Source organism: Anser cygnoides, chromosome 2, assembly GCF_040182565.1.
Source record: "Anser cygnoides isolate HZ-2024a breed goose chromosome 2, Taihu_goose_T2T_genome, whole genome shotgun sequence".
NCBI lineage: Eukaryota > Metazoa > Chordata > Aves > Anseriformes > Anatidae > Anser > Anser cygnoides.
In genome coordinates, this window is record NC_089874.1 from 138,987,003 (window position 1) to 139,004,433 (window position 17,431).

Consider the following 17,431-nt stretch of genomic DNA (forward strand, 5'->3'; position numbering starts at 1 on the left):
GGGCTGGAGCCGCCCGAACAGCCCCCCCGCCCTGCTCCCCGCCCGCCGCCCCTGCCGTACCTCAGGCCCGGCCGCTCAATTCGCCCGCCGCCGCCACCCGCCGGCCGCGCCGCGCATGCGCCGGACATCTCGCCTCGGCGAGCGCGCATGGCCCGGAGGCAGGGAGCCGCCCTGCGCCACACACAAGATGGCGGCCGGGCCGCGCTGGGGCGGGAAGGGCGACGCGCTGCTGTCAAGCGGCGCTGCCGCAAAAGGGCCGTGTTTGCGGCGGGCGGGGCCGTGAGGCGAGCGTCGGCGGCAGGTGGGTGCTCGCTGTGTGCCCTAAATTCTCTGTAATGGGCGTTAGAGGGGCTTTTATGGCAGAAATCAGCCCCCCCTCCGCCCCGCGAAGGGGCGTTGGTGGCCCCTCCGGTCCCGCTGCCTTGCCCTGGTTCCCCTCACGGCTCTGCTGAGCCGCCTGCGGGCAGGGCAGGGCAGGGCAGGGCAGCGGGTGCTGCTGTGGGGAAGGGCCGAGGGAGGGGAGCCGGGGGGTACATCGGGGGGCAGCTCGGCTTAGGCTGCTGTGGGAACCGTGTTGAGGTGAAAACTTGTAGGGCTTGTGGCAATTCGCTCTTAAAAGCAGTTAGTGCCCCGCTATACGCCAAGTGGCTGTAGAAATAGCATGTGTTGGTACAGTTGAAGGGGTTAGTCTGCTTCTTCAGGCATTAACGGTGTCTTAAACTGGCTTATAGTGACTGTGGTGTTGCCATAAGACACCCTAAAATGTCATTTTTGTGTTGTGGTGTGTTTGTGAAAATAGGAGCTGAAGCCGTAGCATGTTAATGGCACCCCAGTGCTGGGCCCTGCACAAATTGTTTGTTCTTCCACTCAGGGCTTTTGGAAATGTGTCTTAGTGATGCACATTTAGTGCCATCGTGATTCTAACAGCCTTTAGTTTGTCGCATAAAAAGAAACATTTTTTAAAAAAATTCAGGAACTACCTTAGAAGAAAAAAATGCAGGTCGCTAATATATCACAGTCCTGATTTTACAACGGAATGGCTTTGACGAGTGCTAGGTATTTGGCAAGCTGTTCCACTACATTGGTGGGACCTGCCTACCACCTGTATTTTCCCTACTTTTATACCCACAAAAAAATCCCTGGAGGCAGAGCAGACCGTACATAGCTTAGGGCTGCCTTCAAGTGTGTGTCTGCCTGGCAAACGTGGGCTGACAGCTGCTGAAAAAGGATTTAATATCGGCGCTGGTTGGTCTGGGATGGAGTTAATGTTCCTCATGGTAGCTGTTACGGTGCTGTGCGTTGGATTTGTGATGAAAACAGCGTTGATAACACACCAGTGCTTTAGCTGGTGCTGAGCAGCGCTGATACACAGTCAAAATCTCTTCATTTCCATGCTGCCCTGCCAGCAGGGAGCCTGGGGGTGCCGCAGCAGCTGGGAGGGAACACAGCCTGGCCAGCTGGCCCAAACAGACCGAAGGGATATCCCGTGCCATGTGAGGTTGTGCTCAGCAATAAAGCCAGGGGGAAGTTTGCCAGGGCTGCTGTTGCTCAGAAGCTGGCTGGGAATCAGTTTGCTGGTGTTGAGCAGTTCCGTTTTACATTGCTTGTTTTCCTTGGGTTTGTTTCTCTTTGTGTTTTTTCCTTGTTGTTTTATTTTTTTACTTGTTAAATTGTCTTTATCTAAACCCCCAAATTTTCTCACTTTTACCCCTGATTCTCTCCCCCATCCTGCTGTGGGGTGAGCGAGCAGCTGCGTGGTGCTTAGCTGTCTACTAGGGTTAAGCCACAACACTGGGAGAGATCGTTGCATGTCATGGGGAAGAAAAAAAACATTTGAAACAATGGAAAAGTGAATAGCATGCAATAGCTTCTGGTTTCTTGCCTTCCAGGTTTGGCATCTGCAAATTCCAGATTTCCTCAGGGACAGCACTGCTGGCAACGGCGAGGTGATGGGCAGAGTTCTGGACCAGAGAAACCAAAGGCAAAGTAAGGTTTGGAACTGTTAGTGGAGTGTGAGAAGGCAGTGACACCTGGTGTAGTTTCAAAGTCAGGAAAGGAGAAATTACTGGGAGGGAGCAGAAGTTGAAAATGATATAATTCTGCAGTGAAAGCACTGAGCAAAGTGATCTGTACTGCAAGAGTGTATGGCATCTAGCTGATGTTCTCCCTCCACTTGTATCTTAACTCAGTACATCTCTTGAAGGGAAGGCTGTCTGTGGTCTCAGACTAAAAATGCTCCTTGACCCATAGTACAAGCAGCAAGGATTGTGGTGTTATGTAGGGATGTTGCTGCTCCAGCATCAGTCCTTAAAACATACTGACCTTCTCATCAGAAACCCCATTGATTGTATTGTTTACCTCAGAGTTCTCATCCACTCTCCATCTGAACTTTGGGCGCACTCTCAGCTCTTTAGGTTGAGGCTTTTTGTATATATAAATACGCGTGGGTGTGCATGTATATGTATTTATATATATATATATATATATTTATATGTACACACATTTGTTGCACTCGTTTTTCTGTCAAGCACAAAGGAAGTTTTGGTTTCCCGCTTAATAAAAACGCTCTTTCGTGCATTCTGATATTCTTGAAACTTGCCGAAATAAGCTAAACAGTGCCTTGAAGATTTAGTGTTTGGGGATCAACAGTGTGTGTGCAAGCTGTAGCTTTCAGCGTCCCCAATTCCCGTGGAAAAGAAACCCTGGAGCAGCAGAAATACAGAGTTTTGCTGATACTTCTTATGTCTCTGTGAAAGTTTCCCAAAAGCTGAATCCTCTGGGATCCGCCAAGCCAAATCAAAATTTTAGGCTTGCAATTCAAATGATAGAATGTCGTGGGCCATTTAACACTCCTCCAGCACAAACGTGCTGTATGGTTCAGTGCTTTCATCAGTACTGGGGGCTGGTACTTAACTTCACGTTTTGTTACTAATAGCTTTGCTCTCCACTTCTTAAACTTCCCCCTGTGTTCCCTGCTGCTCTTGCAATGACAGCTCTGTGCAAACATACTGCTTGTTTTGTTTACCCTCAACTAGCAAAGTCCTGAATTTCCTGTCTTTGCAGGAGACCTGTATAAACATACAACATACAAGGAAACAGCGGTATGAAAAGGATCATTGTCTTTATAATACAGTATTTGCTTGAGCAGGCTCTTCTAAAACACAAAACGTCTGTGCTGTCACCACAGGAATGGCATATCCAAGACACCTGTGTGTTTAGGTGGCCTGTACTGTTGATGAGAACATCATCACAGAGCTAAATGCAGACTGTGAAATCTACCTGAGGCCTTGTCAGGAGTCTGGACTGTGCTACATGCTGCTGTGGCTGTGCTGTAAGCATGCCGCTGGGAACAAAGCACCGCATTGAAACCGTAGCAGATGACGTGTTTTGTTTGGGTAGTGTACATGCTTGCCTGTGTTACGTATGCTCCCATTGCAGATTTTATTAACTTTAATCTTAAGTCACCCTGTTAACGCAACCATCTCTCATGTTCAGTGGAGATATGCTTTGTTACTCCGATGTATAAGATCTTCCAAATTCCAGATTTATATTGCATTAATGAAGAGGAACTACCAAGTTATTTTTTTTTTCCCCTCTAGAGCAAAATATTACTTTAGTCATTAGAGATCCTTACTGTTCTTAAACAGGTCTAATTCAGACTGAGAGCACCCTAGACAAATAAATCAGAACTCTGGCCAGCTAGCACAGATTATCTTTGAATGTTTTATTGCAATTACTAAGTATTGTCCTAGGGGATTTAAGTGATGAATTCCTTTCTAATTTTTTTAAGTATGCAACCTGAGTTATGCTATTTACCAATGCTATGAACTTGACTGTGATAGTTTTATTTTAAGAATGGACTGTGTAGCGTCCATTAAAACTAGGTTAGTTAAGAAACATCATTTTAAGGAATAGGATTTTAACAGATTTCAGTTGCTACTTTTCAATAATACTGAGTTCTGTTGTCAAAGAGAGACTGATGATTTTTTTCCCCTACTCTAGTCGGATGTCTTGTGTTGAATTACAGGTTTTACAGTGACGTACTTTTAAAAGCTTTGTTTTAATGTTTTAATGCTGTTAGGGCAGCTTTCCATACAACAGCTGGCTGGTTAGCACAGGACTCACCAACTTAGGAAACACAACTGAGCCTTTTTCTTTCTAATTTTTCTTACAGACATAGTAAAGCAGTGAAGAGAAACTGAAGGAAAGAAGTACTGCATGTGTTAAAGATCAGAAAACTGTTTCTGAAGTATTTGGGCAAACAAGTATATAAGTAGTAAAATTTAAAAAGGTAAGACATTTTCCTTTTTGTTTGTTTCTTTTATTTAGAAAATCTCGTAACTAATTAACCTGTAAACCCTGAGTGGGTTTACAGAAGTGATTTTGTACATTAAGGAGGAAAGCAAAATCTAAAACACTTTTTTTTTTTTTTAAGGGAATTCTGAGTTTTGCCAAATTTTAATAGGCTTTTCCTGATAGGATTTTGTTAAAGGTAGAGTGCTTCTTAGTTTTTCTTCACAAAACTTTCAAATCAATTTAAAAGGTACTCAGTTTTATAAAATAGATCCTGTAGGAGAAGACGGTAGCTCGTCATGATTTCAGGGCTATCATGAGGATAAATTTTGGCTTTTTTTTCTTTTTTATCATAAGTTTGGGCTTTTTTCTCCTCCCAAATATTAAGTATTTCTCTAGGCATGTGGAGATTTCATGCTCTTCCCTCTGGAATGGAAGTCAACAATGAGTAGAGAATCTTAGGTGGTTTTTGTTTGTTTGTTTTGTTTATTTTTTTGTTCCCTCCAGTATGAAAGCAACACAAAGGTATACGTAGTTCATAAATACAAAATCTGCTGGCTGATACTACCACAGCTACTGGCTGTAAGGATCCTGTTTTGTAAGTTTGTTAGGCATTATATAAAAGGCATGAAAATGGAAAGCAAACACTTACTTTTGAAATTTTTTGCCAATTCTGCTTCAGATAGGATTCAAGTAGAAACTATGTGTATCGCAGCGCCTGCTAGAGCTGTGTTTGGTAACAGTTGGGAACGTATCTGCTAAAATCTTTGCTTTCAAAATGCAGAGAATCTTGATATAAAATTGGGATGCTGTCCTCCAGCAGTACAATCCTCACATTCTCAGTTAATTCTTGAAGTCTCCAAAGTATGCAAGTGCTTGTGTTTTCACAGGTAAAGTTCTATATTCAGCTTAAGTTCTCTATGTTTCTAGATTTTGCTTCCAGGCCTTTTGTGGATCTGGCTGTAGATGAAGGACAAAGAGGACGAAGGCTGCTTTATTTCTCTTTCTTGTTTTAATAGGTTAAAAGTGTGTGGGAAGCATGGGTTATGATATCGAGCGTTTTGTTGGCTACGTTAACGAAGGGCTCTTATGCTCCATCTGCCGTGATGTGTTAGAAGATCCGCTACAGGCTCCTTGTGAACACGCTTTCTGTACTGCTTGTATACACGGGTGGCTCGTTCATCACAGTAACTGCCCTGAAGACAGACAAGTGGTTGATGTGTCTATGCTACGACCTCTGTACAGGTATACAATGATCTCCCTGTATGTTAAAATTGCATGAATTCAGGGTTTTTCATCTCTTGTCATTTACTTTCACCCATTTTCTGTCTATGGCAGAAACTGATGACTTGCACGCAAGCATTAGCATTTTGTATTCATTATAACCACCTACCTTTGGAGGTATGAAGGTTTCAAAATGGAAAGAACACGTCTGTTCTCCACCTTTTTATATCTTGAGTGCTGATTATAGATGTGTGCCTGGATATTACTCTGAATGTCTTCTACAGCAGCAAAACTTCCCCATATCTTTTCAGAGAAAAGTGAGCAATGCAGTTCTTGAGAACGAACTGAACACTGTATATCTGTTGTTTTTCTTTTCAGTCTTACAATTAGTTCTCTTTTTTGTAATTCCTGCTATCATTGATACTGAGCTTCATCAGTAGACACTGCTTGGTGTTTAACCCTTGCATTGTCTGATCTTGCTCAGATTAACAGTTACATTTAAAATCTTCAGCTGCATGCATTAAATTAACTCCATTAGTACTCCCATTATTTTTCTCACTAATGAGAGTTCACTGTATTGAAAGTTGAAATATAATGTAGACAGTTCCATTTATACATTGTTCAATTTACACATTGAACAAAAAACACTACATTGTTCAATTTTAGAGTTCAATTTATACATTGTTTAGTCTGTACTCACTGTGGCCAGTCTGCTTTGGCATGTTTATAAACACAAGCTAAAACTTAAATGACGAATGATTAGCCGAAGTGTTTGGTGATATCTGCAGAACTAATGAAAAGGCACAGTTGAATTCTTTACTTCTGAATTATTATTTTTATATTTGCACATTTGATTGTGGAGACTGAGTTTTCCATTAACATTCAATTGTTTATTTTAAGCCTGTTCTTTTCCAATATTGTCACTTGAATGCTTAAAAATAAATAAATATGGAAACTGATTATTCACAAGTGTTTCTAATCAAAATTTGAATTTTAGTTTCTCTTCCCAAAGTAGAAAATTCATTTTTTTCAATAATGATCACAGATTTAAGAACAACTCTTCTTTTGTATGTAGATATATGAAAAATGATTTAAATCGTCTTCAGCTACACTGCAAAAACAGAGAGTATGGCTGTGAAATGGTTTGTTCTCTAGAGTCTATCGACCGGCACGAACGGGAGTGTGAATACAGTCAGATACCGTGCTCCAATGCTGGTGAGTAACATTCAAAATCAAATCCTCTATATTCAGGAAAACATGTAATTGTCATCTTTCTGTCAACAGGGTGGCAATAATGTCCATTCATTTCTAAACATATTCAAAACTTTAGCATGATCTACTCTTTGCAGCGGTATTTTTAAAGAAAATTTATTACCCATTTATGGCCGTCATGATCATTAGCAGCGAATTCTTACCCAAGAACTAACCAAAATGAATGAGAATAATTTAGACATCTCAAACTCTCAAAATTGAAAGACAAACACATACATTCACAGAAAGCGAAATAAATACAATACTATAATAATACTAAGTTTGAATTCCATTGATGTAATAGCACCTGCAGAAGTCAAATGTGTATAGGTCATAATTTATTAACAAAACAGCTAGTTGTCTGGTGCATGTGCAGCCACTCACTGTCTCTTGGTTTTAACAAAAAAGTATTTTGGAAATGAGGATTTTTAACTAAATTTTTATTAGAATTGATATGTTGGTGTTAAGGTCTTTAAAACAAACTGAAGCTTCCCAAGGAAGAAATATATTATTAAAAAGAAATGTACTGTTAAATTTTCCCAGCTTATTCTATTCACAATGTTGCATGCTCCTAGAAAGACTTAATTTCTAATTAGTGATGTTAAGGGCATAGTTAAGTCTGCCACTGTAATTAATTATGAGAAGATTAAGTTGCTAGTGTTGCTCCACTGGAAGTTACAACTTCTCTCAGTGACTATTGCAGATGCTTCAGATTAGAGACACAGTAAGAGTTACAACATCTTGTCGCTGCTATATGGCATTCAAGGTGTGAGCGTTCTTAAATCTCGTGAATTCCTTTCTCAAGAGGGCATGAGAGTATATTTTGAGTACCTCAATTACAAATCATTACAGTTTTATTAATAAAGCTCTTCTAGAGGGCTCTCTTTTGCAGTTTTCTGGTATGGTTTGTTGGCAAGTTTCAGTACTCTATTGTTTCAGTTTTCCTCTGTATATTTTTATCCTTGAATTAAATGAGAGGAACTATAATATATACTACAGCACACAGTGCCTCACAGATTGAAAGCTAAGACCTGAGTTTCAAAGTTTACTGTTAAATGTAGCAAAAATTAATGTAGTGTTTATTTCTGCTTCTCCACACTTTTAATTACTACCAATTTGCAAGGTTTATATCCTGCCATTTCTGTGAAAATGTTTCTAGTTTTGCAACAGATATTAAATGTTCAGACATGATTGCTCTTGGTTTATGTGGCCTAGTATGTCATTCACAGGACCAACCAACTGGGAAAACAGTCTCACCCACTGTTTCACTACCTGTTCTAGGACCCTTTTTTTGAAAATTTGATACATTTAAAAAGAAAAGAAAAGAAAAACACTGGAAAAAAAAAACAGAAAAAAATAAAAAGAAAACATTTGCATTCTTCAATTCCAAACATTACAAGCTGCTAGTGTCTTAACTTGGCATCAGTGTTGTCATTGCTGAAGTTGGTTTAATGCCAGACCAGTGGCAGAAAACTTTACAAAAAAAAAATCACCTCTTAATCAACATTTTCAAGTAATTGTTAAATGTTTTAATAAGAGTTTTTGAGAGTGTGTATTAATTCTACTATGTGTGTTATAACTATTGAACTTAGTATTCTAAAGAACTTGCTTTTCTTCGCTTCTTAACAGATTCACAGTTGCTTATCTCAGGTTACTGCAGCTTGCTTACTTACTTGAGTGGTTATGTTATTAAAATTATTATTATATGTTATTAAAATTATTGTTATTATAAATTATTAAAATGCTTGTGTTGTAAGTGGTTGACTTCATCTTATTGTTCCCTGTTCAGGCTGTACAGTTCAGGTTGAGCGACGTAACCTTGATGTTCACTTGGCAGTGTGTGAATATCGGAGCCGTGAATGCCCCAATGGCTGTGGTTACACCATTCTCAGCGCAGAAGACACGCAGCATAACTGTGTAGCAGAGCTAAGAACCGAGCTAGAACTACTTCGGTACAAATCTGCTGTTTCTTTGGTGTTTGTGTTAGTCTGGGCCTAAAATCACTGCATAAAGCGCTTCAAATACTAGCACTGGATGCTGGTATGTGTTAAATAGTCTGTTCATTAGTTGATACTGATGGGCCAGGGTATTATTGTTTGTCCATGCAGACTTTAAGTCCTTACTGTTTTGATTTTCTTTTGTTGTTATTTCTTGTCCAAGTTATTACAAATCCCAAAACACCATTGATTGCAGTTGAACACAGCTGTGAGCTGACTAAATAAAACAACAAAATACCTACCAAGAACCAGACTGAAGTTAAAAACTTTATTTTTCCGCTGGCCTGATATAGACCCAAGGTCACATTATTAAATAATTTAGTTTATAAATTTACAAATCCTCCCGAATATAAAAATCTCTGATTATTTTGGTTGGTATGGTCTGGTAGATTAAACCTCAAAGAGTCTAATTTTCAATTTTGATAAAATCGTGGCTTACCATTTGGTAAATATGCATCTTCTTACCAGCATTTTCTTATTTCCTCTTATATACAATAAGATATATATGCTTATATATGTGTGTATTTGTGTGCGTGTGTGTGTGTTTCTGTAGCTTTTCCTTTCCATGATATTCCAATTGGGTTGTATTTTGGTTTTGTGTGTTTGTTTTCCACGTTCTTTCCTGTTTTTTATCTTTCCGCTATGTCTTGTGTTCTTGAACGTTGTTGTGAAATCTGGCTCAAATCTGTTTTAAATGCCTTGAGGCACGAGGAATTCAGATATCTTGTTACTGAACCAAACAAGGTTACTGTAGTAACAGCTAGTTTTTGGCTGTGAGTCTGTGTGAGCGATTAGGTTATGCTAGTTTTATTGCTGTCGTTTAGTATCTTCCATAAAAGTGACAAGTTGACATGTTTAGCAATCCAGTAATATTCACACGTTATCCTGACTACATGTGCTTAGTAATATTAAGCAAGCATATACTATAGTAAAAGGCAGTAAATAATTTAAAGTCATAAATACATGGTCATAGAATTATTTCAGAAATACGATGCATTTTTTCCCTGTGTAGGCTGTCCAAGGTCAATGTGGTGCCCTCTGAGCAGAATACACTGTTTTTTTATGCTAGTCTTTCTTCACCAGGCCATTCCATCAGAAAAAAGGAATAACACTAAACACTGCACGATAAGCAGCACTGGGAAAAATTTATTGATAATACTGTCGTGCCTCCAGAGAGGCATCCTCTAGAGCATGATGGGAATCAGATCAGGCTATCTGGCTGCAAGAAGGCTTTTGGGAATTTGATTATTTTTTTTTCTGTGTTAACAAGACTTAAAAAAGGATAAATACTTTTTTAGGTCAGAAATGATCTGCAGAGTGGAGGAGGCAAAGCATGAGATGGAGTCAAGGTTAGATTCACAGAGAAGGCATATGGTCCAGAAAGAGAGCATTCTGCAGAATGAGATTGAAGAACTAAAGGTAAATATGATTCCCCCCACCCCAACAGTCTAAAGTTTTGCTCTTCCAGTAGCAGTCTTTTCTTTTGTAAATGTGGAGTCCCAGATAGATGCAAGTTAAATCAAGGATGGGAAGAGAAAAACAGATGTTAGCCAAACGCTTTGCCTGGGCTAATCAGCTCTGAGAAGCAGACTGAGTGTTGCTTTCATGCAGTTTATCTACTTCAAATTCATTTGGAGCTGGCTTGGATACCTCTGTACAAGGACTGCATTGTTCTTTGTGCATGTAACACGTCAGCAAATCAGTCTAAACCTATTTTCAGAGTCTAAACATAGCTCATACATCACAAATCAAATGTAATTAAATATCCAGCCCCCTTTTTAGTGATGTTCAAAGTGACTTAATCCAGTGCTGTGCTGAGACAGAGCCCTACTGCAGACATTGGTATTTATACTATCAGCTGTGGTCAAAAGGTTGCAAAGTTGCACTGTAAATTAAATCAAATAACAAGCAAAGCCATGTTATTTTTTCACACATCCAGTTCTTATTATATCATCAAATAACAATTATAGTAAAGCAATGGAGATGCTTCAGATTATACGCTCTTCTTTTTTAATGGATTTGAGTTTTAAATCCTTGAAGAGTATATCTGAATGTAACCAATACCTTACTTTGGTAGGGGTCTTGAAATGTGAAATTTAAGCAGAAACCCGATAAATCCACTCCCAGTTTAAAATATTTTATGAGAAAACTTTTGCACTTGTCGGAAAACTGGTTTGGAATTAAAAAAAAAAAAAAGACCATCCAAGAAGGTCAATGCTGGACTGTGTCTTAAATCGTTTACGTTTTTTCTGCTATCAAAACCAGTAGATCACATCAGTGTTGCTTTTTCTTTATAATCCATCTCCCTTACACGCGTGACCAGTTCAGCCTCTTAATGCCATCAGTGGAAGAGAGTTTGTTTATTGCACTAAGCTTGTACTTGCGTTTCAGAGTCAGATGTCCCGAATGATGTCAGATGTACGTTCCCTGATGGCTGCAGAGAGGCAGCATCGTCAGGAGCTGGAGCAAGCAGAGCTGGAAAAACGGGAATTAATGGAGCTGCTGAGGGGGCTGCAGAAGGACTGTCGGTTAAGTACCACAGAGGGAAGCAGGAAGTCAACAAATTTCCGCCCGCTGACACGACTAGAGAGCGCAAAACGGAAACCCAGGGAAGTTACAGTTATCTAAACAGAAGTAAGCTCAAAAAGCATTTTTTTTTCTTGATTTCTGTGACCATCTGAGAAATTTTTTTTACTCTCCGTGAATGATTGGTAAACTTCACATCATTTCTGATTTGCTTGCTTTCTTTTTTAAACCTGGATTACAACTTTCTGTCCTCCTGGGCCATAAAAACAAATGGGAGAGTTTTCTCTTACAGAACACTGGGTATTAAACCTGGTAATTTTCAAAGATGTTTGTAGCTCATGTTTTCCTAAAAAGAGGGAAGAAAACTTGATTTCTGTCTCTTCAGTGTGTCATTTACAGACCTCTTTGTACCATAAAAACTGGAATCTTTTAAAGTCAAGGATACTTAATGGGTTTTTTTTTTCTTTCCTGGTCCATTAGAGTCTGTTTCAGTCCAGTTTATGCTTATACTTGAAACAGGAAAAAAAAGAAAATGCGATTATATCTGTAATGACATTTGGGATGTACTTAATTTGGGGAAAGTCAGTAATAGAAATTAATAGATTTTGTTTGTATCATCTGTAGGAGGTATATCTCAAAGGTGAAAAGAAAGCACTTTAAATTCTAAATCTACTGCTATGTAACAGCTTCAGGTGAGCTTGACTTACTTTAGAGCTTCTCTTAACTTCCCAGGCTGACACACACTGAAGAGATAGGTACCAGAGCCCAAGGTAATAGTGTTACCCAAAACCTGTTACACAGATCTGTGTGTAACTTAGAGTTTGTGGGAGAGGATCTTGCATTTTATTAAATAACTTGGGCTTTTCTGTGTGAAAATATTAGCTTTCTATAGGGTCCTTAAAGCCTAACTTCAGCCCATTCAGTATTCAATATTAAAAAAAAAAAAAAAAACCACAATATATAAATACTTTGAGTGGGGTGGTTTTAACCTGCTGGGCAGCTGAACGCCACCACAACCACTCTCTCACTCCCCCTCCTCAAAAGAAGAGGGGGAGAAGAAAGTATGAATGAAAGAAAAAGGCTCACATGTTGAGATAAGGATAATTTAATTAAAGGGGAAAGAAAGTGGGGGGAGGGAAACAAGCAAAGGCCACGTGGAAGCAAAGAGGGAGGGAAAAAAACACCACAATGCTCATTGATGGGAAGTAGAGAAGAAATGTTCGGCCACATCCTGGGAAGCAGGGCCTCTGCATGTGGTTGTTTGGGACGTCTTCCTAAGGAGAGCCCCACCCTCTGCTTCCTTCCCCATTCCCAGCTTTTACTGCTGAGTGCGATGTCATATGGCAGGGGATGTCCCTTCGGGCCCCCTGCCCTGCCTGTGTCCCTTCCCCACCTCTTGCCCTCCTGGTCTGGGGGTGTTGGAGGGAGCCCTGGTGCCGTGCCAGTGCTGCTCAGCAACAGGCGAAGCAGCGGTGCGGTATGGGGGCTGTTCTCCCGGCAAGTGCAGAGCTACGAGTAGCTCTGGTTTTCTTCTGGCATGTTTAAGGCTATTTGAGCATTAATGTCCACAGCAGAGGAATATTTGCACAGGGGCTTGGACTTCGAGTGTCTTAGTTCTCAAGTCTGCAGCCGTATCAGAGCTAGAATTTTGTAGCAGACTGACAAATACTGGACTGAGGGGACGTATCCCTGTAAGGACTGGAGTATGAGTGAGAAATCTGTACAGCTCAAAGACTTTTATCCAAACTTCTCACAAAGCCTGTTTGCGTTGTTTTCGGAGCTATAACTAAGCCATATTCTGTCCTCTGGCGCAGCCCTTCAGTGGAATAGCTGGGGGAGAACCTGGCCTCCTGTTTACTGACTGTGCTAAATCGGTTTTGACCTTTCAGGAAAGATGTGTGCAGGTGCAACGGTCTTAATAAACCAATTCTCTAGCTTCGAAAGCAAATACGATACTGTGCGTGCTTTGCTGTCACTCAGAGCCATGCTTTTATGGCTAACACCGTAACCAAAGAGAGAGACAGCAGCCTTCTTTAGCACATACACTACATTAGAAAAACTTGTGGCCAGCGTTCTCTTCATTTCAGGCATTAATAAATCCTTATAACCTGTTCCTTCAGTAACACTGAAACAAACGCGCACACGTTCAGTTGTTGTATGCTGAAAATCTAACACAAATAACTCTCCTGTAACGTCCCTTTGTTTTTCTGAAAGAAAACATTCACAGGAAGAGCTATGACCAAATATTTATTTGGTTTTCACTTCACACTGTGTATATTCTAGATTAAACTACGCTCACTGACAGCGTTTAGGGCATTATAGCAGTCTCTTCCAATTCACGACATAGCACATCTCTTCAGCAGCCATCTGTAACGAAGTGGGACAGTAGCGCAGTCGCTATGATTTGGGAATAATCCCCTTCATTCCCAGCAGGCACTCAGTGGTCATTTCACGTACATCTGTGTGCATACTAAAGCTGTAGGTAGAGACTTAGAAAGCTTTGATCATCTCATGTTCTCTGTGATTTTTGTGACCGTTTCAGGTTTCCCCCTGATTTTTGAAGCTTCTTAGCCCCACCAGATTTCATGCTAGTAGAATCAGGATGTTTTCAGGATGTTTTTCTGTGTTCTATAACCGTGTGGTTCTGTGATGTGATTTTAATCTACCTTGGTTAATGTGAAAGAAGAAAATTCCTTCAAAATCCTACGGAACTCAGATGAGCCGGAGCATCCGTCCCAAACTGGAGGGCAGTAATGATCACCCGATCTTTTCTGATCAGAAAAAAAGCAAGTAATTAGCTGTGCTTTTTCTATAACAGGATCTCTATTTGTTTTTAAGGATTTCACCCACTGATTTTATGACTGAATTCTTTCTAATATAAGAAGTAGGGTTTATTTAGTATTTACCTAGCACTTGGCCTGCTCTCTGTCCCCTAAGCGACACGCAGGGAGGGAGCTGTGTGAGAAAACACGCCGTAGGTGGTGCAATCTGTGCAGCTTCCATTTGCCAGCTCTGGAGAGTCTCAGCTTCCAGTGTTGAAGTGGGGCAGTGCCTTGGGCCCCCTTGCTGCTGGAAGGACCTGTCAGCTGCGTCTCCTTTAGCAGAAAACAAGCTCACACCCATCTCTTGAACGGGGGATAGATACACTGGCTGATGGCATCTGTTTCTTCCATTTCAAGCTTGAGCCCGTTCCTCAGCGACAACTGTTCTGCGCTCAGCTTTTCCCCTACGACTGAACCACTCACAGGGCAGCGTACGCTTAACCAAGGTCATCATTTTACCTATTTCTTAAAATTAACTGGACTGAAATAGCCTATTAAAATAATGCTTTACCTGGTTTTAGCTTTTCCACTTTCATGTATTACACAGCTCTTAACAACAGGTAGCAGAGGGCTTTCTTTATTCCTTTCAAATAGTTTTTATAAAAAGGATTAACAGACTAAGGGTCCAAATACTGTAGTAGACTTGGGATAGGTGAAGGCACTCACTTGAAGTGCTACTTCCCAATCATCAGTTTAGGATTAGATGGAAGACTGCTAAAAGTGCATTTCCTAATTTCATTATGCGCATTCCAGCACTGAATTACTGGCAGGAATTACGCTAAATATTCTTATACTACATCACACTCTAATGGATTCTGTTCCCTCACAATTGGACCCTAGTTCCTAAGATATATAAAAATGGTTAATCTTGTAAATTGAACAAGTACTCCAGTGGACCAGGAGCCATGCAAACAGTCGCATTTAGCAGCTAGAACAGGGAGGAGGACTGGGAGAACGACTGACTGCAGCATACCCTGTGTCTTCCCTCAGCCTGAGAGTAACGATGCAGCTGTGCCAGCTGGCTTACCAGTACGAACTGCTGGCTTGGGGCATCACAATTAACACAGCATTAGAAATAAAACGAGAATAAGTCCTTGTCCACAACTGAGTACTAAACGTAATAGTACCAAACCTGCAACATCCTCAAACAAAACACACAGAGAGACGGTTGTAAAGTACCGGAGATTACAAGGCGTTACAATGAGTTGAGCAAATCCTTATCCTATGTTAAATTGAGTGAAAAATAATAAGGGTGTATTTAAAGAAATTAACACTTTAAAGTGAGGGGTAAGTTTGTATTTGAAAGAAAACCAACATTTACATATTTATTCTGAAAAGGCCAGTTAAAAATACCTTTAAATTAATTCCCTTAAACAGACTTCTCAACTTGAGAGGTCAAATTCAAAATACTGCTCTCTCTGCTTCCTGTAGTATTAAAGCTACATTCCCTGTTTTCCTGCTGTCTTCCCAAAGCAAAAATTTGTCAGAAGCCTCAGCCAGGGTGGACCTGTGCTGCTCAGATTATTTGGAAGGGGAAGGATGAGTTGGGAGTGCTTCTAGTAGGGTTAGCTGAGATTTGACAGAAGTGAGACTTGAGACCCCTGCATCTGAGTCAGCTGCAAGACAGCATTTCACCAGCCTTGCTCATTAAGATGACAGGTCTTAGTTAGTATTAGATTAACAGGCCTGTATGGGGTTAATTTAACAGCACAGAATGGGCGAGGTTGGCAGGACCAACAAGCTGAGAAGCAAAACGTTGACCTCAGGAGGCCGGCTGGCCCAACACCCCTCCTCAAGCAGGGCCAAGGGGAGGTTGCCCAGCACCACGGCCAGGTGGCGAATACATACACCAGAGTTTCTTGTTAGGGTAGAAGGGAATGGAAGCAGATATTCAAGCAAAAAGCCTAATACAGTGATGTATTTTGACTGGAAAAAAGTGTTTTTATCTCAACTGTTAAGTGTTTTTAAGAAATGCAATGCATTAATAGACCCTAGTTCCTAAGATATATAAAACGGTTAGTCTTGCAAATTAAGTTTTCCAGATGCTGCCCTCTCGGATGTTTCTGGCATGGTGCTTTTCTACAGCTGTTTTCCTTACAAGTGCTGGATAGTATTTAAAAGGAGCAGTACCAGCCTTTCCTTTCTCATGTACTGCTGAGCGGATGAGGTACGGTAGGTCAGGGAGATTTTACCACATTGATAGATGCCTTTACAGAGACCTACGATTCTATGCAACTTTGTATTAACAAATAACCATTGACTTGTCTTCCAGCATTATGGTTCACTGCCAGCCTAGCTACGTTTTCTACCTTTATATATACATGGATAAAACAGTGCTTAACAGACCTTGATCTCTCGTCTGTACAAGAAACAGTATTTGTATCACTTTGAAGTACACTTTGTATAAAAGTTGAACTAATAAAGGATTATACTGTAATTAATGCAATTTGGGTCATTTCTTTCTGTTACAGAAGTTTGAGTCTCCCAGTTGCTCGGCTGAAATAGTCGACATCAGGCCTGCTGACTGCAGCGTGCAGGAGGTCCCGAATAAACAACGCTATCGGGTCAGTGCACTAAAGCAGTTAAGGCATTATTACCAGTTGCGCATCATGTTGCCAAACAGAGCGAATGCACAGCGCTGAACAAAGCGAGCATTAGATCAAGCAGTACCCCCTTCTCATGGATTTTTCTCCTGCCTGAATTCAGAGTTCCTGAATAGGCTAAGCAGCCATTTTTGAAGGAGGGAAGAGCTAGCAAAAGTTGACAACTCCTAGACTGCAAGAATACAATGGTCCAGTCCTGCACAGACAGCATGAAAATAAACTGACACAAAGGGGAAAAAAAATCAATTCACCATTCATCAGAGATCTCATCGTTAATGCCAGTTTTTCACACACTCTGTAAGAATATATATGGACACATAAGAATAGGAAAACAGCATGGTACTCTAGAATTTTCACTTCAGAAGGTGTATTTTTGAGATGCATTACTGGTTAGGATACAGGGCACTCTAGAGCATGACTTAGTTGCCTACAGTACTCTGCATTAACTGTCCCAAGCGTATTCTTTTACCTGATAGGAAGTAGTCAGGAGGGGAAGGCTGAAAGCTTGCATGTGATAACTACGGACAGTAGCACAGATCGTTGCAGACAACTTGCTTAGTATTTGGCCTTCAGAGGGTAGAGAACAGAGACTGGAACATGCAGAAATACTGCATAGCTGCTAGAACATTTTGGAAATAAAGTGTACACAACTTGTCTCACCATTATCCCATAAACTGCATTTGTCTGTGCTTGACTGTGACGTTAACTGAACCAA

General features: G+C 40.6%; 2 protein-coding genes across 4 annotated transcripts in view; one reads left to right on the forward strand and one right to left on the reverse strand.

Moving 5' to 3' along the window:
* RAD54B (RAD54 homolog B) overlaps positions 1-180 on the reverse strand; it is a 70,714-nt gene extending 70,534 nt beyond the window's left edge. For all 3 annotated transcript variants that reach the window (XM_066990595.1, XM_048075282.2, XM_048075280.2), the window contains exon 1: positions 61-180. In XM_066990595.1, the coding sequence (XP_066846696.1) occupies positions 61-149 (89 nt within the window). In that variant the 5' untranslated portion in view covers positions 150-180. The remainder of the gene's footprint in view (positions 1-60) is intronic.
* Positions 166-16,554, forward strand: LOC106030506 (RING finger protein 151-like). Its single transcript, XM_048075287.2, has 8 exons — positions 166-301; positions 1,890-1,986; positions 4,175-4,291; positions 5,313-5,538; positions 6,593-6,732; positions 8,558-8,720; positions 10,064-10,184; positions 11,157-16,554. The coding sequence occupies exons 4-8, from the start codon at positions 5,333-5,335 to the stop codon at positions 11,391-11,393; spliced, it is 867 nt and encodes a 288-aa protein (XP_047931244.2). The 5' UTR covers positions 166-301; positions 1,890-1,986; positions 4,175-4,291; positions 5,313-5,332; the 3' UTR covers positions 11,394-16,554.
* The last annotated feature ends 877 nt before the right edge of the window (positions 16,555-17,431 follow it).

What these genes read in the sequence shown, in the direction of transcription:
- LOC106030506 (XM_048075287.2), top strand. Translation starts at nt 5,333, where the DNA reads ATGGGTTATGATATCGAGCGTTTTGTTGGCTACGTTAACGAAGGGCTC. An exon ending in GATACCGTGCTCCAATGCTG is followed by an intron (nt 6,733 to 8,557) that starts GTGAGTAACATT and finishes TTCCCTGTTCAG; the next exon opens with GCTGTACAGTTCAGGTTGAG. An exon ending in ATGAGATTGAAGAACTAAAG is followed by an intron (nt 10,185 to 11,156) that starts GTAAATATGATT and finishes CTTGCGTTTCAG; the next exon opens with AGTCAGATGTCCCGAATGAT.